This window comes from Pelophylax lessonae, assembly GCF_965119305.1.
Source record: "Pelophylax lessonae genome assembly, chromosome: 2".
Classification (NCBI taxonomy): Eukaryota; Metazoa; Chordata; class Amphibia; order Anura; family Ranidae; genus Pelophylax; species Pelophylax lessonae.
Window position 1 is genome coordinate 350,508,163 of NC_138769.1, and position 27,126 is coordinate 350,535,288.

At 43.3% G+C, this 27,126-nt stretch overlaps 1 protein-coding gene across 1 annotated transcript; it reads left to right on the top strand.

Annotated features, from left to right (window-relative positions):
• The first annotated feature begins 359 nt into the window (after positions 1 to 359).
• On the top strand, positions 360 to 26,891 carry YRDC (yrdC N6-threonylcarbamoyltransferase domain containing). The gene is made up of 6 exons (XM_082246555.1): positions 360 to 551; positions 13,311 to 13,506; positions 17,178 to 17,292; positions 17,402 to 17,521; positions 21,641 to 21,783; positions 26,324 to 26,891. The coding sequence occupies exons 1-6, from the start codon at positions 413 to 415 to the stop codon at positions 26,382 to 26,384; spliced, it is 774 nt and encodes a 257-aa protein (XP_082102681.1). The 5' UTR covers positions 360 to 412; the 3' UTR covers positions 26,385 to 26,891.
• The last annotated feature ends 235 nt before the right edge of the window (positions 26,892 to 27,126 follow it).

Below are 27,126 nucleotides of genomic sequence, written 5' to 3' on the forward strand. Positions count from 1 at the left end.
CAAGCTGTGAAGTAGGCCTTTACGAATTCCCCGTGTTCGCTTTGCACGTCTTTTCCATCCCATAATGTCACAGGGAGTTATGGCTACAGGCTCACATCACTTAGCATGCATACACTTCACATGAAGCATATATGTGGTGCTAAGTCTACATAACATAAAATAGCCAGCTGTGCCAGGGGGCTCCACACAGTCTATTCCCTATGTTTACAACCTTGGCTGGCAGCCGTTTCGGCTCCTCCCCTCAAGTCTGAGCTGAGCTGTCACGTGACGACATGCAGCGTTCAGCTCCAGTGTAACGTTAGAATTACCTACCCGTGAGAAAAACCTACCCCACGTCACTTCCGGCGCACGGCAGCGCAGCTACGGACCCGGAAGTGGAGCACACACGTGGTTGCTGGGGAAGCGGAGTCCTATGAGGCTGGTTGGTCGGCTCCACCGTACAGTAGCCGGGATTGTGTGTCATTCACCGGCCAGGGAAATGGCGTGTAAAGTAGTGAAGTTACCGGCCGGAGCCTGGGGGAGCAGGAGTGGTCCGGACAAGGATGTGAAAGGTAAGAAGTCTATTTATTTTGTTAGAGGCGACAGGCTGTGCATGGCGCTGGCAGTGACAGGTCCTCTTCCCTATGTAAAGCGTAGTGGGTTAGGAAGAGCGTAGTGCAAGGGAATGTCATGTGAGTGTTGTAGTTCCACATCTGATGGATGTACGTTATCAGATTTTTATAATCATGGTATGGGTATAGATCTATACCTGTATGTATGCCATAGAGAATGGAGAATTCTGTGATGGCAGTCATCCCTGGGTAGGGTTGTCACCTCATCCCTTTAAGTGTTGGTTCACCTATATGTGACATTGCGTACTGCTCCACGAGTCGCATGCGATGTCTGTGCGATGTATGGCTGAATTCGCATCAAATTCGGTCACAACTCACACAGGACCATTTTTGGAGTCTGCACCAGAATCGGATCACATGGATGTTCACACCTCTGCGATCCGATTCATGTCCGAACTGACAGTTCGCACTGCGATATGCGAAATGATCTGGGGGTGTCGTTAACTTTGTATTGACACCCCCAGCAATTTGCATATGGTAGTGTAACCTGCCTGCCAGTTGAATGTGATGCGCAGTGGGTTTGCAGGGTTCCCGAATCGCATATGTGTGACTAAACCAGGACACGCATTATTTACACAGGTTCTGAGGCTGATTAAGCTGGTAATTAAACTTTATCTGCATTATCTTAGCCTCAGAACCTGTGTAATTAATTTGTCCTGGATTAAAGGGAGGAGGTGGCAGCCCTATCCCTGGGACTGTATGGATCTATAAATGATCAGTGTACAATTCACTGGGTAGTCAGCAATATTCTGTGAGACTGGATGTGTGCTATCCACCGCTGCCTTGTGTTTGCAGCAAAAAGTTTGACAATTCTTGAAAAAAAAAACAATATTTTTTACTTTCTGCTATAAAACATATAAAAAAAAATCTAAATTTTTCATCATTATAGGCCAATATGTATTCTGCCACATCTTTTTGGTAAAAAATCCTAATAAGTTTATATTGATTGGTTTGTGCAATAGTTATCATGTCTACAAACTAGAGCATAGATTTATGGCATTTTTATTTATTTTTTTACTAGTAATGGCGGCGATCGATGATTTTTAGCGGGAATGCGACACCTGACAGTTTTGGGGGGACCAGTGACATTACTACAGTAATCGGTGCTAAAAATATCCACTGTTACTGTACTGATGACACTGGCAGGGAAGGGGTTAACACCAGGGGTGATCAAAGGGTTAAGTGTGAGCCTAGGAGATGCTTTCTAACTGTGTGGGGGATGGACTCACTAGATAAACAGAGATCTGTGCTCCTGAATAGCAGGAACGTAGGATCCCTATGTTCATCTGTGACAGAACGGCGGTCGTCTGCCTTATTTACGTAGGCAGACCGCCATTCTGTCTCTATAGGAGCGATCCAATCTGGCCAATCAGCGTGTGCGTCCCCACTGGTTATTACACAAAATGACGTACAGGTATGTCTTTTTGCGTAATATTGCCGACCTGCGGCGGCTGATCAGCAAGTGGTTAATTCATTTTTAACCACTTACCATCCCAAATGGACGTACGCATGCGTCCCTGGGTTTCAGTGGAAGTACGGGGATGATGCCTGCACCTACAGGCATCATCCCAGTATCATTCTTTGTAGCCGGCGATTTTTTTTTTTTTTTTGTAGAAATGATCTGAGTGGCTAATTAGCCACTTGATCACTTCTGCGGGTGGCCCCCTACTGCCGCCTCCTTTCCCAGGCTTTCTGGTCCCATCATGGAGGCTAGGAGTGATGTCCCAATGGCTGCCCTGTACAGAGTGACAGGAACTGATGTGCTCTATAACCCTGGAAACCAGGAGTGATGAGTATTTGTCGCTTCTGGTTCTGCCCCTTTATTTACCTGGCCACCAGTGGACAGAGAAGCAGCCGATCGGACTGCTTGGGAAGACCAGAGGAGAGATTTGGGGTCTAATACACCACCATGCTTACATGCAAATGTGAATGCATACAATATTTCTGAACACATATGTATACGGTGATCGCACCACAGATGTTATATTGTCGCGAATGTCAGAGCGAGAGCAATAATTCTAGCACCAGACCTCCTGTGCAACTCTAAACTGGTAACCTGTAAAGCTGTTTAAAGCGTCGCATATGGAGAATTTTAGGCACCGTAATATGCTGCCCGAAGCAATTTTAAAGCATAACATGTTGATCTATTTACTCGGCGTAACCTCATCTTTCACACTATAAAAAAATTGGGCTAACTTTACTGTGTTTTTTTTTTTCCCCCCCAAAAAAAATTGCATTTGAAAAACTGCTGCGCAAATACTGTGTGACATAGAAAATTGCAGCACACACCATTTTATTCTATAGGGTCTCTGCAAAAAAAAAATATGTTTGGGAGTTCTAAGTAGTTTTCTAGCAAAAAAAGTAGATTACATGTTGGAACAAAGTGTCAGAATAGGATTGGGAAGGAGGTGGTTAATATCAAATAAAATCCCCTATCCATCCATGTCTCCATGCTTTATTTGGCTGAGAAATCACTTAAAAAAAAAAAAAAACCCTAACATTTTCTGGCTGTGGCCATCTTGAGTAAGTAAATAGTGGGTGTGGTGGTGCTCTGTGAGATAATGTTTCCAAATAAAATATGTATAAATAAAGATTAATAGGGTTGTGATTCTCTAGGTAGCCTAAAGTGAAACAGTTTTGTGAGACATCCCTTATAATTGTATTTCTAGAATTTGGTGCCTCAAACCAAGCAGAAGGTGGGACTTTATAGGCAAAATAATTGGAATTCATACAGGTTTGTAGTAAAACCTATTTATTCAAAAAATATATAAATGAATACACATAAAGAAGGTTATGTACAATGGGCTAGAGGCCCATAAAGGTGAGGATGGGGAAAAAGATAGAAAGTGTGACATATTGTGAAATGGTGACTACTGATGTTATTTCTCTGCTATCCATGCTTGAAAAAGACTCTGGGTTTGACAGAGGACAGAGAAAATCCGAAAACATCCAACGCGTTTTGGCTAACGTTCCATAGGTGCCTTTGTCAAGGATATCACCATATCTAAAGGATACAATAATGTATAAATGATCTACACAATTGCTGCCCAAATCCCAATGGGGCATGTGGTTTTGTCTGTTATGAACTTACAATTCGTTTTCTGTGCAGTAGTTCCAGATCCATACAGGGAACCTGTCTTCCTAACAGGAATGCAATGACACTGGTAGCTCTGACTTACGCGTTTTGTCAGTACAACATCCGTCAGGAGCGGCACCATCTTGCTACACTTCCTGGTTTTTATATGGTTTAAAGCACTTTAATTTGAAATTTCTTTCTTTCTTAATGGTCGTTCTGGCAAATTATTTTGCACAAGGTTATGAACTTTTATTACACATATGAATGATTAGAAACATCCAGTGGTTGGACATCAACAACAATTGATTCATAACATTGTGCACATACTGAGTTGGTTTTAACACATTTTATCTGACAGGGCAGTATATTGATTTCTGTTCAGCTGCAGTGGCCACACATGGATAGAGATTCAGCTGGTTCTTGTTGAACTGGCCGAATCTGTGGCCACTTTTAGGCACCATTCACACTTGCACTTACCCACGAGGGACTTGGCAGGGATCCATGTCAATAGGTGCGAGTGGCAAACCCCATTAAAAGCAATGGGAGCCTGTAATCACCTGTAGCTATTTACGGCAATTTACATGTAAACGCTCATGCAGTGATTACCTGTCAGTCTGCATCCAGGGCTGATCAACGGCAGGTAATTGCTGCATAAGTGAATACTTGCAAATGCAAGTATCTGTGGTGCTGTCGGGGCTTTCAATGGGGTTTCCTGTCCACACCTATTCCCATGGATCTCTACTGAGTCTCCCATGGGTAATCGCAAACATCGCACTTTGCAGGTGTGAACGGGGCCTCAGGACGCTTAACAAATCGTCGCAGCCGTGGCAAAAATTCTATCCCATGTCACATTTGGTGGGCAGTACCATGGAAAATCCCCATTTGTGAAAAAAAATAATTCAGGAGGTGGCAGTATTGCCCCCTAAATGCCTGGCAGCCCCTGCACTACTGCCCTTCGAAAAGCAATCCACCATGGATTTCTTTTCTGAGGGGAAGTAGAGTACTGCTCATGAAAACAAGGCCTTAAAGAGGAACGTTAACCATCCATTTTTTGTTTTCGGGTCCTTTCACACGGCCGCTCCGTGTGTCCGCAAATCATCCAATCCGTTTGCGGATGATTTGCGGACATATGTAAGTGAATGGCAGTGCGGGTGTCAGCGGAATACCATCCGCTGACACCCGATTTTCCTCCTGTCAGTTCTGTTCCGTTTTTACGAATGGAACAGAACCCCATTTTTCCTTCCGTGTAAAAAACGGAAAGGAAGGAAAATCGGATGTCAGCGGTGTCATCCGCTGACATCCGCAGTGCCATATACTTACATTATGTCCGCATATCATCCGCAAACGGATGGGATGATATGCGGGCACACGGAGCGGATGACAGAAATGTCATCCGCTCCGTGGAAAAAAAAAAAAAAAAAAGTCCCGCAGCGGACCTTTCACACGGAGCGGCCGTGTGAAAGGAGCCTTCCTATTCCCTCTTACCTGTTATGCAGGTTTATCACCAGAAAACCTACTCCCCTACTCAGTGAATCCAGTGATCCACCAATCTGCTGCCATAGGCCAGATCCGGCACCACCACCTTTTTTCTCTGGCATTATCAGGAACTCACTGTCTCTTCCAGGCCCCCAATGACATGCCACCTACTGACCGCTATGTGTCTTTGCTCACGCAGCATCCTGGGATATGTGGTTGTCCTATCCCAGGAGGCTACAGGAGCAGGGACATGTCATTCTTGCCCAGGCAAAAATGGCAGCCGCGGGTGGGGCTGGCTAAAAAAAGTCAACCAAAAAAATAATCGGCATGTTATATTTTGGGGGTTGTTGGCTGGTGTTGAGTGCTGTGGCTAAAGTGAAGTTCCTCTTTAAGGACTATTCTCATCCTCATACCAGGTCAGTGGCTTACTAAATAGTGACAACGTGTGTAGATATCAAGTATCTCAACATGCCTATCCCTTGGCAGTGATACACAAAGTAGTAATGGCAAGATGGGCACAACTGCTCAGAAGTACCTCTGCAAATTAGACAGAAATGGCAGCATGCAGTTGACATACCTAGGAGGAACTATTTACCTGCCAAAGGATTTCTAATCCCCAAAACCCAATTACCAAAACCATATAATATGAGGTCAAACCTAAAATTGTATGCAGCCAGGCAGATCCTTTCTCTACATAGTTGAAGGAAAGGCTAAAGGAAATTGAACAAACAAATTGTATAATGTGGAGCCAGCTTTAGGTTAAGTTTGCTCCGGTGTTAAATAAAACAAAAAAAAAACACATGTTGAAACATGTTTTTAAGGCTTCATGTACACTCGGCTGTGATGTACCACTGAAAAATCACATTGCGGTTTTGCAGCCAGCGTTCAAAACATTCCTATCCTGAATGCGATTCTTCCGCACTTAGATGGTGGTTGAACTTGACCTAACCGCAGCAGCTCCTATACTCTGCTAAAAGCCTATGTGTACATGAACACATCTGCTTTTATGGAGTTGAGTTTAGGAGCTTTGGCTAAAAAAAGCCAAAAGCTCCTAATCTCAGGTTTAGGAGATGTAGTACTAGTACATGAAGCCTAAAGCTGGATACACACTATACAACTTTTAGGCTGCATTCACACGTCAGCTTATAATCGCGGGCAGAACCGCCGCGGTTCCGCCCGCGATTCGGAGATTTATTGCAAATCGCGGGACGCCTAGCGTTGCCCGTTGATTTGCAATAGCCCCCCAAACGCCGAGCGATGTTGCCGCGATTTACGCCCGCCGAATCGCGGCAACATCGCGCAAACAAAATCGCGGGACGCAATACGCTCCAAAGAAGCTCTTGTACTTTTTTGGAGCGTATTGCGTCCCGCGATTTTGTTTGCGCGATGTTGCCGCGATTCGGCGGGCGTAAATCGCGGCAACATCGCTCGGCGTTTGGGGGGCTATTGCAAATCAACGGGCAACGCTAGGCGTCCCGCGATTTGCAATAAATCTCCGAATCGCGGGCGGAACCGCGGCGGTTCTGCCCGCGATTATAAGCTGACGTGTGAATGCAGCCTAAGTGTTAGATTTGCTTTAGAATTACCTTCAACTATGTAGTGAAAGGGCCTGCCTGATTGCATACAAATTAAAAGTGTTTAGATTTGACCTCATATTATATGGTTTTGGTAAATATAAATACAATTGTATAGTGTGTATGGCCCATTAGTGTGTTTTTGACTTGTGTTGGAGGTTTTTTTTTTTTTTTTCGTTGGAAGGAAATTGACTTGAATTAAGGGTTTTCAATTTGCTAACTCCAGGCAAACATTGTTGGAGAGATGTAAAGCAATGCAAACACATTCTACATTTTGTGTCTACTAGAACATTTGTTTTTAGGTTACAGAAAAGACAATGCATTTGGAAAGCTTTAATAACGTGACACACAGGGATTGTGATTAGGGTTGAGCGAACACCTAGATGTCCGTGTTCGACGGGTTCGGCCGAACTTTAAAAAAAAGTCCGGGTCCGTGTCCCGGACTTTTACCGAACTTTTCCCGGACACCGAACCCCATTGAAGTCAATGGGGACCCGAACTTTAAGGCACTAAAATGGCTCTAAAACACCAAAGGAAAGGGCTAGAGTGCTGCAAATGGCAGAAAAACGTAATTAAGAGCATGGCAAGTGCTCTGCAAACAAATGTGGATAGGGAAATAACTTAAAACAACAAAAAAAAAAACAGAAAAATAAAACAATGTTCTTCTTCATCTCTGAAGGACGAGGCCCATATGGAGTAGGAGGGAGGTTGAGGTGGTGGTGGATGTGGCGGTGACATAGGCGTGCGCACAGGGTGTGCTGGGTGTGCCTGGGCACACCCTAATCACCTAGGGCACATAGCATTGCCAGTGAGGAGATGGGAAAGATCTCCCTGGGACCTGCTCTGCTCTATTTCTCCTTGCCTACAGGTACATGGCCCCGATACATTACTCTCCCTGCTGGCAAACACATGCATGTGTATTTCAACTTTGGGGTGCACACCTTAATGCAATAGGCTGCGCACACCTATGGGCGGTGTAGGTGGAAGCGGCGGTGGAGGAGGACCAGGGCCGGATTAACAGCATCATGGGCTTGGTGCTGAGGATTTTGAAGGGCCTTAAGGGCCGTGCCTTGCCATGCACCCAGAGGAGGAAGGGTGCAGCCATGCATGCCTAATTCAACATGGGATGCTGTCTCTGAAGCCCATAAACACATCCATGCATCGCCAACTGTCCCTCCTTGTCCGGCCTTCACGCTGTGTGGGGAGGTTCTGAGGGTGCTGCCTGGGGAAGCGAGCATAGAAGCCAGACTTCTGTGTTTACAAGTGACAGAAGAGCGGTAACAGTGAATATGGCCAACCCGGGGCCTATATAAAAGGTAGGGGCCTGGAGCTGCAGCTCCAATAGCCCCTACATTAATCTGGCCCTGAGGAGGAGGACGAGGTAGCCAACACTGCTTCTTTTCAAAAATTTTAAATGAGGGTACACCCCAAAAGAGTGAGAAAGAGCAAAAATGGAACAATGGGTGGGTAAGGTCGGTATCCATTGCTATTCTGCATAAGGTACGGAAAAGTCCCGTGGGATCCATGCCTGGTTCATTTTAATGAACGTGAGCTTGTCCACATTGTCTCTGGACAGGCGGCTGCGCTTGTCTGTTATAACGCCCCCAGCCGTGCTAAATACCCGTTCAGATAATACACTGGCTGCAGGGCACGCCAGCACCTCCAAGGCGTAAAGGGCAAGCTCAAGCCATGTGCCCAATTTGGAGACCCAGAAGTTGAAGGGGGCAGACCCGTCATTCACTACATGTAGGCGTGTGCACACATACTGCTCCACCATGTTGGTAAAATGCTGCCTCCTGCTAAGACGTTCCATCTGAGCTGCTGGTGCTGCTGTTTGTTGTGGCGTGCTGACAAAGCTTTTCCACATTTCGGCCATGCTAACCCTGCCTTCTGAGGTGCTGGCGGTGCCCTGGTTGCGTTGGCGACCTCCTCCTCCTCCTCCTCTGCCTTGTGCTTCCACTGTGGCCCCGCTGTCAGATGGGAATGCCAGCAGCATGGCGTCTACCAGCGTGCGCTTGTACTCGCGCATCTTGCGATCGCGCTCCAGTGAGTGAATTAAGGACGGTACGTTGTCCTTGTAACGGGGATCCAGCAGCGTGGCCACCCAGTAATCAGCACAAGTTAGAATGTGGGCAACTCGGCGGTCGTTGTGGAGACACTGCAGCATGTAATCGCTCATGTGTGCCAGGCTGCCCAGAGGCAACGAAAGGCTGTCCTCTGTGGGAGGTGTATCGTCCGTGTCCTCTGTATCCCCCCAGCCACGCACCAGTGATGGCCATGAGCTGGCCTGGGTGCCACCCTGCTGTGAACATGGTTCCATCTCCTCCTCCAGCTCCTCCTCCTCCTCATCCTCCTCATCCTCCAGAACTGTGCCCCTGCTGGACAATTGCGTCCCTGGCGTTTGCGTGTGCAGGAACCCACCCTCGGAGCCCCTTGCGAATGACTGCCCTGAAAGCCTTGGAAATGTTACCTCTTCATCCTCCTCCTCCTCCTCATCCTGTGCCACATCCTCTTCCATCATCGCCCGAATTGTTTTTTCAAGGAGGCATAGAAGTGGGATAGTTAAGCTGAGAACGGCGTCATTGCCACTGGCCATGTTGGTGGAGTACTCAAAACAGCGCAACAAGGCACACAGGTCTCGCATGGAGGCCCAGTTAAATTAAATAGCGGAATAGAAAATATGATCCAAAAAAAGTGTATGTATATCACACGTACACAACCACACTGGGCCCCAATTACTATTGTTTGTACCCCTAAAAGGCTAGATGAGGAGTAGGGGGAGTATGGAACAGGCAGCACCCTCAAACCTTCAGAAGTATGAGATGAACCCCAACAACTTGGAAAGGTGGATCTCTCTCACACGTACCGACACAGACTATCCCCCAATTTAACTGATCCCCAAAGGTTTTTGATTAAATAGCGGAATAGAAAATATGATCCCAAAAAAGTGTATGTATATCACACGTACACAACCACACTGGGCCCCAATTACTATTGTTTGTACCCCTAAAAGGCTAGATGAGGAGTAGGGGGAGTATGGAACAGGCAGCACCCTCAAACCTTCAGAAGTATGAGATGAACCCCAACAACTTGGAAAGGTGGATCTCTCTCACACGTACCGACACAGACTATCCCGCAATTCAATTGATCCTCAAAGGTTTTTATTGAATAGCGGAATAGGAAATATGATCAAAAAAAGTGTATGTATCTCGCACGTACACAACCACACTAGGCCCCAATTACTATTGTTTGTACCCCTAAAAGGCTAGATGAGGAGTAGGGGGGGTATGGAACAGGCAGCACCCTCAAACCTTCAGAAGTATGAGATGAACCCCAACAACTTGGAAAGGTGGATCTCTCTCACACGTACCAACACAGACTATCCCCCAATTTAACTGATCCCCAAAGGTTTTTGATTAAATAGCGGAATAGAAAATATGATCCAAAAAAAGTGTATGTATATCACACGTACACAACCACACTAGGCCCCAATTACTATTGTTTGTACCCCTAAAAGGCTAGATGAGGAGTAGGGGGAGTATGGAACAGGCAGCACCCTCAAACCTTCAGAAGTATGAGATGAACCCCAACAACTTGGAAAGGTGGATCTCTCTCACACGTACCGACACAGACTATCCCGCAATTCAATTGATCCTCAAAGGTTTTTATTGAATAGCGGAATAGGAAATATGATCAAAAAAAGTGTATGTATCTCGCACGTACACAACCACACTAGGCCCCAATTACTATTGTTTGTACCCCTAAAAGGCTAGATGAGGAGTAGGGGGGGTATGGAACAGGCAGCACCCTCAAACCTTCAGAAGTATGAGATGAACCCCAACAACTTGGAAAGGTGGATCTCTCTCACACGTACCGACACAGACTATCCCCCAATTTAACTGATCCCCAAAGGTTTTTGATTAAATAGCGGAATAGAAAATATGATCCCAAAAAAGTGTATGTATATCACACGTACACAACCACACTGGGCCCCAATTACTATTGTTTGTACCCCTAAAAGGCTAGGAGTAGGGGGAGTATGGAACAGGCAGCACCCTCAAACCTTCAGAAGTATGAGATGAACCCCAACAACTTGGAAAGGTGGATCTCTCTCACACGTACCAACACAGACTATCCCCCAATTTAACTGATCCCCAAAGGTTTTTGATTAAATAGCGGAATAGAAAATATGATCCCAAAAAAGTGTATGTATATCACACGTACACAACCACACTAGGCCCCAATTACTATTGTTTGTACCCCTAAAAGGCTAGGAGTAGGGGGGTGTATGGAACAGGCAGCACCCTCAAACCTTCAGAAGTATGAGATGAACCCCAACAACTTGGAAAGGTGGATCTCTCTCACACGTACCAACACAGACTATCCCCCAATTTAACTGATCCCCAAAGGTTTTTGATTAAATAGCGGAATAGAAAATATGATCCCAAAAAAGTGTATGTATATCACACGTACACAACCACACTAGGCCCCAATTACTATTGTTTGTACCCCTAAAAGGCTAGGAGTAGGGGGAGTATGGAACAGGCAGCACCCTCAAACCTTCAGAAGTATGAGATGAACCCCAACAACTTGGAAAGGTGGATCTCTCTCACACGTACCAACACAGACTATCCCCCAATTTAACTGATCCCCAAAGGTTTTTGATTAAATAGCGGAATAGAAAATATGATCCCAAAAAAGTGTATGTATATCACACGTACACAACCACACTAGGCCCCAATTACTATTGTTTGTACCCCTAAAAGGCTAGATGAGGAGTAGGGGGAGTATGGAACAGGCAGCACCCTCAAACCTTCAGAAGTATGAGATTGTGTTCACTGTACCCCACAAAGATTGAGTTCACTGCACCCCACAATGATTGTGTTCACTGCACCCCACAAAGATTGTGTTCACTGCACCTCACAAAGATTGTGTTCACTGTACCCCCCAAAGATTGTGTTCACTGCACCCCACAAAGATTCTGTTCACTGTACCCCACAAAGATTGTGTTCACTGCACCCCAAAAAGGATGTTGTTCACTGCACCCCAAAAAGGATGTTGTTCACTGCACCCCAAAAAGGATGTTGTTCACTGCACCCCAAAAAGGATGTTGTTCACTGCACCCCAAAAAGGATGTTGTTCACTGCACCCCAAAAAGATTGTGTTCACTGCACCCCAAAAAGATTGTGTTCACTGCACCCCAAAAAGATTGTGTTCACTGCACCCCAAAAAGGATTTTGTTCACTGCACCCCAAAAAGGATGTTGTTCACTGCACCCCAAAAAGATTGTGTTCACTGCACCCCACAAAGGATTTTGTTCACTGCACCCCAAAAAGATTGTGTTCACTGCACCCCAAAAAGATTGTGTTCACTGCACCCCAAAAAGGATGTTGTTCACTGCACCCCAAAAAGGATTTTGTTCACTGCACCCCAAAAAGATTGTGTTCACTGCACCCCACAAAGATTGTGTTCACTGCACACCAAAAAGGATTGTGTTCACTGCACCCCAAAAAGGATTTTGTTCACTGCACCCCAAAAAGATTTTGTTCACTGCACCCCAAAAAGATTTTGTTCACTGCACCCCAAAAAGATTGTGTTCACTGCAGCCCAAAAAGATTGTGTTCACTGCAGCCCAAAAAGATTGTGTTCACTGCAGCCCAAAAAGATTGTGTTCACTGCAGCCCAAAAAGATTGTGTTCACTGCAGCTCACACACAGAAAAATGGATGTGGATCACTGACACCTGCCTATCTCCAATCCCACACCACACAGCAATATCGATTGTAGTTTGTAGAACACAGTTTCCCTAAAATTCAGCCGACTCTGTCCCTAACAGGATTGAGAAGAGATCGTAGATCAGGATTGAGTGCAGATTCACCCCACCCCCCACACAGCAATATCGATTGTAGTTTGTAGAAGACACTGACCCTATATAATTCAGCAGACTCTATCCCTAAAATGCCTACAACTCGCCCTGCCTAAACACTCCGACCTGTCCCTCAATTCTATCCGGACACAAATGTTTTTTTCCTGCCTATCTTTCCCTAATCAGCAGCCAGCACGTTGATGTGTGCTCTGTCCCTGAATCTAAGCAGCATAATGACGCCGCTGCGGCTGCCTCGAACTTATAAAGACTTGGTCACATGCTTCAGACGGCCAATCACAGCTACTGAGACATTTGCAGGCATGGCTGGGATGGCTTAAGGCACACCAGTTAAACGATTGTTGATTGGCTGTTGAAAGCCCGCCATGAAAAGAGCGCCAAAGCATGCAAAACCCGGAAATAAAACGACCGAACACGGATTTTTACCCGAACATACAGTAAAGTGTCCGTGTCCGTGTTCGGGTACAAAAAATCCAATTATTCGGTACGAACACGAATAATACAGTCCGTGTTCGCTCAACACTAATTGTGATGATGAATACAACCTAGAGTTGGGTGGATGGTATTGAATATAGTATGTACCACACAGTTTATGTAGGGTAGACAGGAGAATATACTTTTTTTTCATTTGTGTTTCAAAACACAGACTTCTTAAAAAAATCTTAAGAACATTTTTTTCATATGTTGCAGGTTGGAAAGAAATACTCAATACTTCAGCTGGCCTTTTACAGCAAGGTGGAGTCATTGGTGTACCCACTGATACTATCTATGGCATTGCCTGCTTGGCACAGAGCTCTCAGTCTATTAGCAACATCTACAATTTGAAAGGAAGAAATGGAACTAAACCTTTAGCTATATGTGTTGGAGATGTTGAGAATATTTACAGGTTAGTAAATATTTATTGTTACTCGGAAATACATCTTGGTATTTGATAGGCATTGAGTAGTCAATGAACTGCCAATAAGATTCAGAATCTGTTCTTGTATCAAATTTAAAGTTATGCCCCATACACACGTGCAGATTATCTGCAGACTTTTGTCTGCAGACTTACCTTTTCTATGTAGTGCAAGGGCCTGCCGGATTGCATACAAATTGAAAGTGTTTAGGTTTGACCTCATATTAAATGGTTTTGGTAAGTCTGCAGACAAAAGTCTGCAGATAATCTGCACGTGTGTATGGGGCATTATGCAAACTGTGGTTTGATTTAGCAGCATGTACAGACATTTAAACATGATAGATGAATACATTAAATGTAAACCTTAACAATGACGTTTTTCCTATTTGTTTCCATTTTTCTTTGGTAATTATACAAAAAAATAGCTGTTGATCCTGCTAGGAATACTGTCATGTCACATGAACCAGCAGTCACAATATTATCAAGTAGTGCATACTGACTACAGAACACTTTCCCTATTTTATTAAGAAGAGGAGAGGGGGAGAATGTTCTGTGGTCCCAACACACTTCCTCTCCTAGGGTGTCAATGCTGCCATTCCATGGATATAGTACAGTGATTGAGCATTGTCACCCTAGGACCTGAATAGATCATACCTGAAATAAAACTAATACAACAAACACATCTAAGCTTCAATTTACACTTCTCTGTATCCTATCTGCTTTTTCCTCTAGTGCTTGGTGGCAAACTTTGTTTCTTTGTAATTTCCTTAAATTGGCCCACTATGTGTCTCTGAATTATATTGAAGGGCATTGCAGCAGGACCACTTTGTGATGCCAAGTGTTGAACAAGACCCATTGAGTTTGGCATGCCTGCTGGGCTTTAGGGGATGTTGATAACTGCTGGTGTGTCCACTGTGGAGCACAGAACTTCCATAGAGCCAGTTTAATCTGAATGAGAAAGATTCCACGTCTTCACTGTGCACACTTATTTCTACCACAGACTTATGGCGTTGTATTGTTCTGTGTGTGTGAATACAGTGCTATTTCTCAGTGGATAGAGCTGACATGCTGTGATTCTAATTATGACTAGTGTCCAATGTAGGGATGCACCGATCCGATATTAGGATCGGATATCGGCACTGATATGGCCATTATAGCTGGATCGGGGGATCGGTAACATTGACTGATCCACGGGCCGATCCGGTTTTTGCTGAGTAACGGCTCAGCCATCCCTTAGTTGGTGCAGTAGTAGTATGGGATGGGAGCCGCTACTTCCTGTATAGTCCCAGCTCACAGGCGGAGTGATATCAGATGCACTCCGCCTGTGAATGGAGGAGCCGTACACATGAAGCTTTGCTCTGTACTGCAGCCGCTTGCTTTGTGTGTTGCTCAGGATCGGTTCCGGTATCGGCGATTTCACAACGCCAGATATCGGTATCGGGTCCAAAAAAGGCGGATCGGTGCATCCCTAGTCCAATGTCATCTGGACTGCCGACACATATAATACCAGCATTCGGTTTACAGTCTTCTGCTGTTCATTTAGGTAAAGCTAGTATATTTGTTTAGAATAAGCATAATGTCTGCAAAATATCAATTAATGTTGAGTGGGTGTTACTGCAGTGATGGCTGGCTTCACCTGACTCCTCCAACAGCCAGTACACAGCAAAATTAACCACAGGGGTTCCCAGTGCCCTTTTAAAATAGATGCATATATTTAAAAATGATGTGTGTCAAGACCTTACTATACTGTTATTTGATAGTGTGGTGCTTTTTGAGTCCAGAGCCATGGCACAGCCCCAGAAGTGATGTCTCTGAAGGCTCGTTGGGCACTGTTTCAAATTTCCTTCCACCCCCTGTTTACTACAATAAGAGTTAAGGATATGGGATCTGGAGTTTATGATCTGCTGGGTGGAGTGCAAGATTTCACTTTCCTACCATTCAGCCTGAAGGAATCCTATTCCTGCTTCTCCAAAACTACCACCTAGATCCTTGGTCTGTTTTCCACTGGCTGACTGTTTTCAACTGCATGGTCTGACTTAAGCCCCGTACACACACGCAGATCGTCGTCATACAAATGTTCGTCTTTTCTCCCCGGGATGTCGGTGTCTGTTGAAAAGTGCAAAGACAGCACAAGGACAGCACAAGAATTTTGTCCGCAGACTTCAGCTGACTGCAGAAGTGATGTCATGTAATGGTTAACTTTCCCTGTGTTTTTTATTTTCTGAGCATGCCCAGTCTTGCAAATCTGCGGTCTGTCGGCTGATTTCTGTACTGACAGGCAAACAATTGTCCGTTCTGGTGTCTGCAGACAAAAATTTTCATGTTTGCAAGAAAGACTCTTGTCTGCAGATTGTGTGCAGACATCTGTCGGAGGCACCATACTCACACGCATACAATCGGCAGATCTTTTGTCCGCCGACGTTTGTATGACGACGATCTGCGTGTGTGTACGGGCCTTTAGTTACCTCCAGCTTGTCAGAACATGTGTTTGCTAAGACACAGTCCCATAGCTGACCTCAGCCCATACACTAGTATTTCTAGGACAATTACCAGGTAGCCTCAGAAGGAAGCAACACCCTTAATATGAAACCTGGGACCCCTTTTTTCTATAGGGTGGTTGTCCTCAGAATCTTAGGCAATTTGGGTCGAGGCCTTCCCCATGTCCACTCTGGACTTCCTGACTGCTTGTGATATTGGAACACTCTGGCCTCAGAAATTTTAAAGTCTAACTAAGGGCAAAACTTTTTTTTTTTTGCTTTGGATAGAGTAGAGAGGGGTTAAAACATGTGTCAGTTTTTATTGCTGATTATTCATATTGCAGCACAGCTGTTTTAATGTAACCGCTGCGTTACACACACTGCCGTGCACTGGAAGTGACGAGGGTAGGTTTTTCTCACGGGTAGGTAATTCTCACGGAACACCCCCATCTGTTTGTGTGCTGTGTGAAGGGGGGTGTGTCCCTTCCCTCCAATCATCTCACTCTCCTCACTGAGCTCTGCAGTGTTTAACTTCAGCTCTGCACCTCCATTTTCTGAGAGCTCAGAGAAGCTTTATAAATTCCTGGACTTTAAATGGATGTAGAAAAGAGAAGACTGCAGATTATCAGGTACAACTAATGTAGAAGGATTTGTTCCATCTATTGTGTATCACCTGAGGCCAGTGCTGTTTAGTCTTGGTGCTGGGCGCATGCAAATATGTGGCCTTGGCGCCGAGCAGCCGCATGTTTGCGTGAATTTGTGTAAATACAGCTGTGCTGAGAATGTGCGCCCCCTGCGTAGTAACGACGGCTAACTGAAAGCTCCCGATTGCTTCTTGGAGTTTTCGGATAGCCAATCATGGCGGTCACATGATCATAAACCCCACCTGCCTCCTGACATCCTAAACCACTTAAAGTGCCAGGAGGCGCTGGTGTCAAGAGGTTAAAAATACATTTAATGATTTTTGTTTTGTCATGCACCTAACTTTTTTTTTATTTTCTTTGTGTAGCTATATTATATTATATTATATTATTTTTATTTGCTTAAATTTCTGCTATAAAATTGCTTGTTGGCTCCTAGATTGGAATGACTGTTTTCTAAACTTTCTCCAGCCCAATTGTTTTGTGTGTTGCTTATGTAAATATGTGTCAATTATTACAGATGAATTTCTTGTGATATCTGCAGGTACTGTCATGTTAATGTTCCAGACCAATTGCTCCGTGATTTGTTACCAGGACCAGTTACTCTTGTAATGGAACGCTCAGATGGCCTTAATAAGGAGCTTAATCCTTCTACTTCTGTGAGTATTACTGCAAAGAACACACACCATTATTTGTAATTAGATTTTCGGGTCTTGGCAAAACATCATGTTATTCAATTTGTTCATCCGTTGTTTCATCTTATTTTAGTTGGTTGGTGTTCGTATTCCTGACCACGCATTCATCAGACAGCTGGCACAGATCTGCTCGGAGCCTTTGGCACTGACAAGTGCCAACATCAGTACGCAGGAGAGCACATTGACAGTAGAGGTATTACCACTAAAGCTAAGTTTTGACTTCCAGATGCATAGCTAAATAATAAAGTACGGTAACTCTGTTTTAAAAATGAATAAAATTAAGCCACCTGTTGAAAGAAAGCAGTGAATACTTATTACTCTCTTTGCCTGCACCTCTAAACCCCACTTTAGGTGTGTCGGACTCAGATGCCTGGTTCCCCACAGCACTTAGTGGTACCTTCTGTCAGGCCTTACGTCACTATTGTGTGATGGAAAATGCCAAACACTGATACTCATGGAAGTGTTGAAAGCTAAAAATCTTGTTTTGAAACAATGCACAAGTGCCAAAGCTACCATATTGAAGGATATACTGTATGATGCCAAATATGCAAAGCTATAGCAGGATAAAAGATGAAACATGCTCAAGGGAGCGACTTGCTTTTCTGCCTTAGAGCCAATTTTCTTATCGTTTTTGCTTGTGAAGTTTAATTAACACTAGGATAGTAGTATGTGGTTGTTAGAGATGCACTGAAATTTCTGCAGCTGAAACATATCGGGCAAAAATGGTGTTATCGGCACTTTGTCGATAAGGAAAAATTTGCCGAAAATGCACGCAATTTTGTGACGAGTTTGCTACAATTTTCCCACGATTTTACTGTGCTTATGGTTTCTTTTCATAGGTCATGTGACTCAAAAATGTAACACGTGTACATTATTGATGTGTTCTTGCTGAGTTATCAATGCATTTCAACAGGGAGGTGTGGTTTTGGTGTGGGTTTTTTTTTTTTTTTTTTTTTAAATGAACAAAAATACAGCAAGCAAGATTTTTAACACCAAAACGGAAGTGCAACGGACTGGTGTGAAGACATACATAGAATTTAAAGGGATACATTGTTCTTGAGCTTTTCTTGCGCTAAAGGTGCCAATAATCGTCGACAATAAATTCATATATATTTAAATTCATAATATTAAAAAGGTGAATATAATACATATATACAGTTGTGCTCATAAGTTTACATACCCTGGCAGAATTTGATTTCTTGGACATTTTTTGAGAATATGAATAACACAAAAACTTTTTTCTTTCACTCATGGTTAGTGTTTGGCTGAAGCCATTTATTATCAATCAACTGTGTGTACTCATTTAAATCATAATGACAACAGAAACTACCCAAGTGACCCTGATCAAAAGTTTACATATCCCCAGTTCGTAATACCATGTATTGCCCCCTTTAACATTAATGACAGCTTTGAAGTCTTTTGTGGTATTTGTGGATGAGGCTCTTTATCTTCTCAGATGGTAAAGCTGCCCATTCTTCCTGGTAAAAAGCCTCCAGTTCTTGTAAGTTCTTGGGCTGTCTTGCATGAACTGCACGTTTGAGATCTCCCCCATAGTAGCTCAATGATATTGAGGTCAGGAGAATGAAATGGCCACTCCAGAACCTTCACTTTATTCTGCTGTAGCCAATGATGACTTGGCCTTGTGTTTAGGATCATTGTCATGTTGGAATGTCCAAGTACGCCCCATGCACAGTTTCTGGGCTGATGAATGCAAATTTTCCTCCAGTATTTTTTGATGCCGTACTGCATTCATCTTGCCATCAATTCTGACCAATTTCCTGTGCCTTTTGTAGCGGTCACATCCCCAAGACATCAGCGATCAACCTCCGTGTTTCACAGTAGGAATGGTGTACCTTTCATCATAGGCCTTGTTGACTCCTCTCCAAATGTAGCGTTCATGGTTGTGGCCAAAAAGCTCAATTTTGGTCTCATCACTTCAAAAGACTTTGTGCCAGAAGGCTTGAGGCTTGTCTCTGTGCTCTTTGGCGTATTCTAAGTGAGATACTTTGTGGCATTTGCATAGTAATGGCTTTCATCTGGTGACTTGACTATGCAGCCTATCAAGTGCCTTCTTATTGTGCATCTTGAAACAGCCACACCACATGTTTTCAGAGAGTCCCGTATTTCACTTGAAGTTATTTGTGGGTTTTTCTTTGCATCCCGAACAATTTTCCTGGCAGTTGTGGCTAAAATCTTAGTTGGTCTACCTGACCATGGTTTTGTTTCAACAGAACCCCTCATTTTCCACTTCTTGATTAGAGTTTGAACACTGCTGATTGGCATTCTCAATTTCTTGGATATCTTTTTATATCCCTTTCCTGTTTTATACAGTTCAACTTCCTTTTCCTGCAGATCCTTTGACAATTCTTTTGTTTTCCCCATGACTCAGAATCCAGAAACGTCAGTGCAGCACTGGATGAAAGATGCAAGGGTCTGTCAGGAGTCCAGAAACTAATTAACCTTTTTATATACACACTAATTACAAGTAAATAGATCACAGGTGAGGATGGTTACCTTTTTTAATAGCCATTCAAACCCCTTTGTGTCAACTTGTGTGCATGTTATCAGGCCAAAATCACCAGGGTATGTAAACTTTTGATCAGGGTCATTTGGATAGTTTCTGTTTTCTGTCATTATGATTTAAAAAGAGTAAACTCAGTTGATTGATAATAAATGGCTTCAGCCAAACACTAGCCATGAGTGAAAGAAACATTTTTGTGTTTTTATCATTCATATTCTTGAAAAAATGGCCAAGAAATCATAAATTCTGCCAGGGTATGTAAACTTATGAGCACAACTGTAGATCGAACAGTTGAGGCCAGGGACTAAAAATTGATCGAACAGTTGAGACTAGGGCTGCAACTAAGGATTACTTTCATAATCAATTAGTTGGCCGATATTTGTTTCGATTAATAGGATAATTTATTTTTTTATTTTTTTTGAGTATCTATATGCAGTGGTAAATATAAATAACCTGCTATATATCTTAAGAAGAGGTGTAAAAAAAACACAGAGCTTCAGAGTGCCCCAAAGCAAGCTGCTTCCTATGGGGACACCTGTACTGGCTTGATCCTTATCTGCACTGTACGCTTGGCCCTGTCCCCCACTCCCTCCTCACTTGCTGTGATTGACAGCATCTGAGTCCTGTGAGAATAAAGAGAGAAGCAGCACTGCTGCTCCCAGGCACAGCGCTGGTATAAGATCGGGATCAGTTAAGTTACAGGGGAGGCTGGGGGGAGCTGGTCACCGAAGGTTTTTCACCATAATACCTTTAGAATCACTTCCTTCTCCTGCCCAGGACTACGTGTCTCATGATACTTTTTTTTTTAAAACTAATTTTTGGTTTCAGCACCAAATTTCCATAATTTGCCATAAAATTTAACCTAATTTGCCATAAAATGCAATGTGCTTAAGCTGATAACACAAACAATTCTAATTTCTTGTGTCTTTATTGAACACAGCCAATAAACATTCACAGTGCTATAGGAAAAAGAATGTGAACCCTTGGCGTTAATAGCTGGTCAAACAGCATTGGCTTCAAGCAAGCACCATCGGTCGCTCTGGATCAGATCTGCACAAGGTTTAGAAATAATAGTTGACCAATCCTCTTTACAAAATTGCTTTATCTCAGACACATTTGTAGGATGTCTGGTGTGCGCATCCCGCATTTGATTGGCCAAGCACATTTAGGAGATATTTACTGTACCTACAGGTAAGCGTTATTTTAGGCTTACCTGTAGGTAACCATTACAAAAAGGCCTTTACTACCACTTTAACTCCAAGTGGTTCAGATAGACTTTCTTGCCACTGAATTTGTTTATATATTAACCGATTGCCCCGCTGTGCAGAATCACATATTCTATGTCTATTATTATTATACAGGATTCATATAGTGCCAACAGTTTGTGCAGTGCTTTACAAGGTTAGGGCAGACAGTACAGTTACAATACAATTCAATACAGGAGTAATCAGAGGGCCCTGCTCGTTAGAGCTTACAATCTATCTGATCCTGCACTTCCGGGTAGGGCATGCGTGGCAGAAATTACTTTTTTTACATTTTTATTTTTTTTATATGTTTTATAGCAGAAAGTAAAAAATGTTATTGTTTTTTATGTTCATAGTACAAAAAATATTTGTGGGGAAGAAATTACATAAATTTAATTTGTGTTCAGCGTTGCATGTCAGTTAAAATAATGCATTGCCGTATAGAAAAAAAATGACCTGGTCATGAAGGGGGGTAAATCTTCTTGAGGTCAAGTGGTTAATTAAATAATTTTAATACATCAGTTGGTGGTTTGTTCTTTATTGTTAGGAATTTAAGGACTTGTGGCCTATGTTGTCGCTAGTAGTTGATGGAGGACCTATTGGAGACTTGCAGAGCCCAGAATGTCGGTTGGGATCAACAGTAGTTGATTTATCTATACCTGGAAAGTTTACAGTTATCAGACCTGGATGGTAAGCTCATCATTTTACTAATCTATAACTTGTACATCTATGGTGTCGTTCCGCTGCAGGCATTGTTCTGCACTGATCCTCCGACTCATGGAGCCGACTCCTGGCAGTTGCTGGCCAATTCAACAGTCTGTGTGTAAAACTTGTGATGTGAAAGAAAAGCTGCTTACATTTAACCACTTAAGCCCCAGCCCTATTTCGGGCACTTTTTGTTTACAAGTTAAAATCAGTATTTTTTCCTAGAAAACTACTTAGAACCCCCAAACATTATAATGGAGAATAAAATGTCGGTCATTGCAATATTTTTTGTCACGCGGTATTTGCGCAGCGGTCTTTAACCACTTGCCGACCGCCGCACGACTATCTACGTCGGCGGTCAGCCCCTCACAGGCAAAGTGACGTAGGTCTACGTCACTAGCTTGTGAGGGTCTAGGGAGCGAGCGCGCGCCCCCGCGTGGTAACGGACCCCCCGCGCGTGTGACCGGCGGACCCGATGTCCGCCGGCCACTCTGCGATCGGCGGGGGAGAGGGAGAAAGTCAGGCAGCTTGTGTAAACAAGCTGCCTGTCATTCTCCTCGCTGTATCAGAGATGATCACATGGATCTACTATGTAGATCCGTTGATCACTCTGCATACAGCTGAAGCCACAGCCAATCACAGTTAGAATCACGCCCCTAGGGACACACACAGCCCCTCCCTCTCAAATAAAGTTAACCCCTTCACTACCAGTGTATTTTTACAGTAACAGTGCATATATATAGCACTGATTACTGTAGAAATGTCACTGGTAACCCAAAAAGTGTCAAAAATGTCAGTCAAGGGTCCGATCTGTCCACCACAATGTCGCAGTACCGCAAAAAAAATCGCAGATCGCCGCCATTACGCGTTAAAAAAAAAAACAACAAAAATGACAAAAATCTTTCCCTTAGTTAGTAAACGAAATAACTTTTGCGCAAACCAATCAAAATACGCTTTTTGCGATTTTTTTTTTTTTTTTTTTACCAAACATAGGTAGCATAAAACAAATTGGCAGAAAATTTAAAAAAATTTTGATATTTACATTTTTTTGGGGGGGAATTTCATATAAAAAGGGAAAAATATTGTTATTTTTGCAAAATTTACGCTCTTTTTGTTTATAGCGCGTGATCAAAAAATCGCACGGGTGATCAAATACCACCAAAAGAAAGCTCTGTTTGTGGGAAAAAAAGGACGCCAAATTCGTTTAGGTACAGCGTCGCACGACCGCGCAATTGTCCGTTAAAGTCACGCAGTGCCGAATCGCAAAATACCCCCTGGTCGATTAGCAGCCAAATCCTCCGGGGCTTAAGTGGTTAAAACACCATTTTTTTGGAAAATTTTTGAAAAATCACATTTCACTGCATTTAAAAAATACTAAACAGTAAAGATAGCCCATTTTTTTGTATATTGTGAAAGATGAGATCACGCCGAGTAAATAGATACCCAACATGTTACGGTTTAAAATTGCACACACGTGGGATGGCGACAAACTACGGTCAATAGAGATCTCAATAGGCGACGCTTTAAATTTTTTTAACGGTTACCAGTTTAGAGTTAGAGTGTAGCTCTTTTTTTAATTATTGCTCACGCTCTGGCGATCGCGGCGATACCTCACATGTGTGGTTTGAACAGCGATTTCATTCGCGGCTCAACTTCCGTATACGTTTTTTTTTCCTGCGCGAGCTAACGGTGACAGGGGCGGCTAAAATTTTTTAATTTTTTTTTCCTATTTATTTTATTTTTTTTAACTTTATTACAGGTTTTTAAAAAAGAAATAAAAATCTGATCACTTTTATTGCTTTCACAAGCAATGTAAACATCCCTTGTGACACCAATATGCAGTGACAGGTACTCTTTATGGAGGGATCGAGGGTCTAAAAGACCCTAGACCCCTCCACTACACTTCCATGTATGCAAAACGCCGAAAACGGCATTTTTGCATACAGCCATTTTTTTAAATCTGCCGCCTTTTGCAGCAGAGTAACCCGGAAGTGACGTCATGGACGCCGCCTTCGGGTTACGTTGTCGGAGACCCGATCGAAGCCGTTTCCGGCTTTGATCGGGACTCCATCCAGCCGGCGGACGCGCCGGCTGGGTGCTCGGGGCTCCCGGTGGCGGCAGAAGGCGGCGGGAGGGGGACGTCCCCTCCCGCTCACCTGGGTAACGATCGAGCGGCACCTGAGCCGCATCGGTCATTACCGACGGAAAGCCAACCGTCGGCTGTTAAGCACAGTACTGGGATGGTGCCTCTAGCTAGAGGCATCATCCCGGTATACCCCCACAAAGTCTGCCGACGTAGATCTACGTTAAGGTTAAAAACCTTAGTGATTGGTCTCCTGTGGGGGGGGGGGGGGGGGGGGTTTTCAAATCTAATGCATAGAATGCATTAGGATAAAAAAAAAAAAAAAAAAAACTTCTGACTTTAGAACCCCTTTAATTCTAGTTTAATAAACTTTCCATCATACAGACTGTACCACCTAGTATGTGCAAACCAGGTAGTACAGTCTGTACAATGGAGAGTTTAATAAACTGGTGAGCGGCTTCCCCTTCTCTTCCAAGAGTTTGTGTATGTACATCAAGACAAAGTAGAACAACTTTTCAGGTACCCCTTGGTGCCACATCATATCTTTAGAGTCCTTGGCTGCTGCCCTATTCCACCACTGTAACACCTGGAATAAAATTGAGAACAAGTGTCCCACTATCATATGGGTAGTGGGGTCTGGGTCATGTCTAGTCGTATACAAATACTAAGTCCACGTTTGCGTAGCATTTTTGGGCTGCCTTGGCTGATATGTTCTGTGACAGGCTTCCATACAGTCAAAATAAACCTTCAGTTAAAATCGGCTAAATGCATTCCAGATGTTTGTTGTCTTACAGTTAATTATATTTCTAAAGCAGGCACAGCCTTAGTAGAAAAGCCTGTCCCGTCTTTGCAGCTGCAGTGTAGGACCCTGCAGTGTAGGACCCTTTCTGTCAGTTATAGCTGTACAGTCAGCAAGCCTCGTGCTCCACACTGATTGGAGAGCTCTGGCTGCTGCAGAGAGATTGCTGCTTCCCCACAGATTGAAATGGCCCTACTCTTCAGCATGCTGGCAGGACATAGGCTTTTGTACTAATCTGTGACTGATTTGTAAAGAAAACAAACTGTAAGACATTGTAAACATTTTTGTTTTGATGCACATGGAATGTATTTAGCCAATTTAATTAAAGCTGGGACTTTAGGTATGCTATAGCACCAATTAGTCCTTCTATGCAGATTGAGGGGTGGGTCATTGTGAGTGGCCATGTGACAAGTGTAGATGTTTGGGGCTATGGTATTTATTGTGTTTTTCTTTTTTACTGTACTAACCCCAAGTGCAAAAATGTACTATATTGTAGCTTGTCAAACCTTAAATGTGGGTGTTTTTTTTTTTTTTTTTTTTTTTTTTTCTTTTCCTTTAGACTTATTTTAAGCAGAGGAGCTGGTCAGTAACACAGTTTTATCTTAGTGTATCTACACTTCAGTGGAGGAGCAACAGAGACACCTTTGGACTGCAGAATTATCAGTCTGTTGAGTGGGTGGTGTTAGATGCACTTGCAGATTTAGATGGACTTGACAGACAAATTTAAAGCAGAATGGAAGGCTATTTAATAAAACTTACGAGCAGGCACCTACATGCCTGCTCGCAGTCTTCAGTGGCATGAAAACTGAGCTGCACAGCTCAGTTTACATCGATGCCACACTTCCTGTGTGCTGGCATGATTGACTCCTGCACATGTGCAGCTTAGTTTACATCGATTCCACACTCCCTGAATGCAGGAATGACTGACTCCCATCATATGCGCAGTTCAGTTTACATCGATGCCACACTTCCTGAATGCAGGAATGACTGACTCCCAGCACATGCGCAGCTCAGTTTATATGGATGCCACACTCCCTGAATGCATGGATGACTGACTCCAGCACATGCGCAGGAGTAACCTCATCCAGCTCTGGCCAATGAAGATGCCCAAAGCCCATCACCTGGAAGGAACAGGGGATTGCCAGCAAGGGATCCCTCATGGACTTCAAGCTGTTAGAGAGTATAGTGACTTTAGTTCTGCTTTAAGCTGAAATCCAGTTAAGTTAAAGCAGCATTTTTTTCTTTTAGGATAAAGGTTTTACTTAAATTAATAAAAGATGCCCATTGTAAGCAGCCCTGTCAGTGTTAAATGGTTTGCCTCAACCCTCTAACTGCCACTTTTGCCGGACAGCTTGAACTGTTAAAAGAAGCTGAAAAAAATACTTACTGGCCACATCAACAGGTGAAAATAAAGAAAAAGGTCAATTAAAGCAGCAACCATATCTAAGAATTCATAAGCCTGTGGTATTCCTGTCTTTGAAGAGTGAGTGAGCCATCAAATGGCAAATTATCCTCACTGCTGCAAGGGCATGCTAAATCAGTTTACCATTTCTATCTTCAATCAGTGGGAGATAAATATTTAGAAGGGGTTTTCAAATTTTATTCATATATCTTATGCATTTTCCTTTTTTGTTTTTTATTAGTGTTATGAGCCCTACAATGGAGATCCTGAAAAACAGACATGGATTAATACCCACCTCCTGACATTTCAGGTGGACTGTTGCTCTCGCAAACCAAGGCAATCCATTTGCCAATGACCAGCACATGGCAATAACACCTAAATCCTGCTGCTGATGTGTGAGGAATAGCATGCCATGTCTCCATAGACTTTTAAAAGCATGGGACTTTTTTTTCCTTTACATCTTGGTTTATGTTTTGGCATTTTAAATTTCACAGGAAGATTCATAGGAGAAGACGTTTTATTTATAATTTTCATAAAACCTTGGATCAATGAATATGTGAATGCGCTTTGTTACTGCAAACTGTTCTGTTTCCAAGTTTAATTTATGACTTATATCTGTGTTGTAAATTTTACATTGAAATTAAATGTCTTTAACCTTGAATGGTTTACGAAAAACCTCTAATGTGTAATGTCTATGAGTACCTGAACTATATTTAATGTGTGCCTCTTTTTCAATGAGTTGTTTTTTTTTGTTTTCTTCCAGCCAATGCTTTATTGGGACCTTACTATGCAGACACTTTCTATTTATGTTACTCCACTTACGTTGTATGGACCTAAAACCGCAGCACTCCACAATACTGAGCCTATACAGTCAGTGGGGCTGCTTGTTTCAAACAAAAAAATGATCAGACAAATGAGTGAAAGTTTTCATACGATCCATGCCTTTACATTAAAATAATACTAAGGGCAAAACTTTTTTTCTGTTTTGGATAGAGTGGAGAAGGATTAGAACACTTGTCAGTTTTTTTTGATTTTTGTGCCCCA

Coding starts and splice junctions, on each gene's coding strand:
- YRDC (XM_082246555.1), top strand. CDS start 413: ATGAGGCTGGTTGGTCGGCTCCACCGTACAGTAGCCGGGATTGTGTGT. Junction 552..13,310: donor TCCGGACAAGGATGTGAAAG/GTAAGAAGTCTA, acceptor CATATGTTGCAG/GTTGGAAAGAAATACTCAAT. Junction 17,522..21,640: donor AGAGCACATTGACAGTAGAG/GTATTACCACTA, acceptor CTTTATTGTTAG/GAATTTAAGGACTTGTGGCC.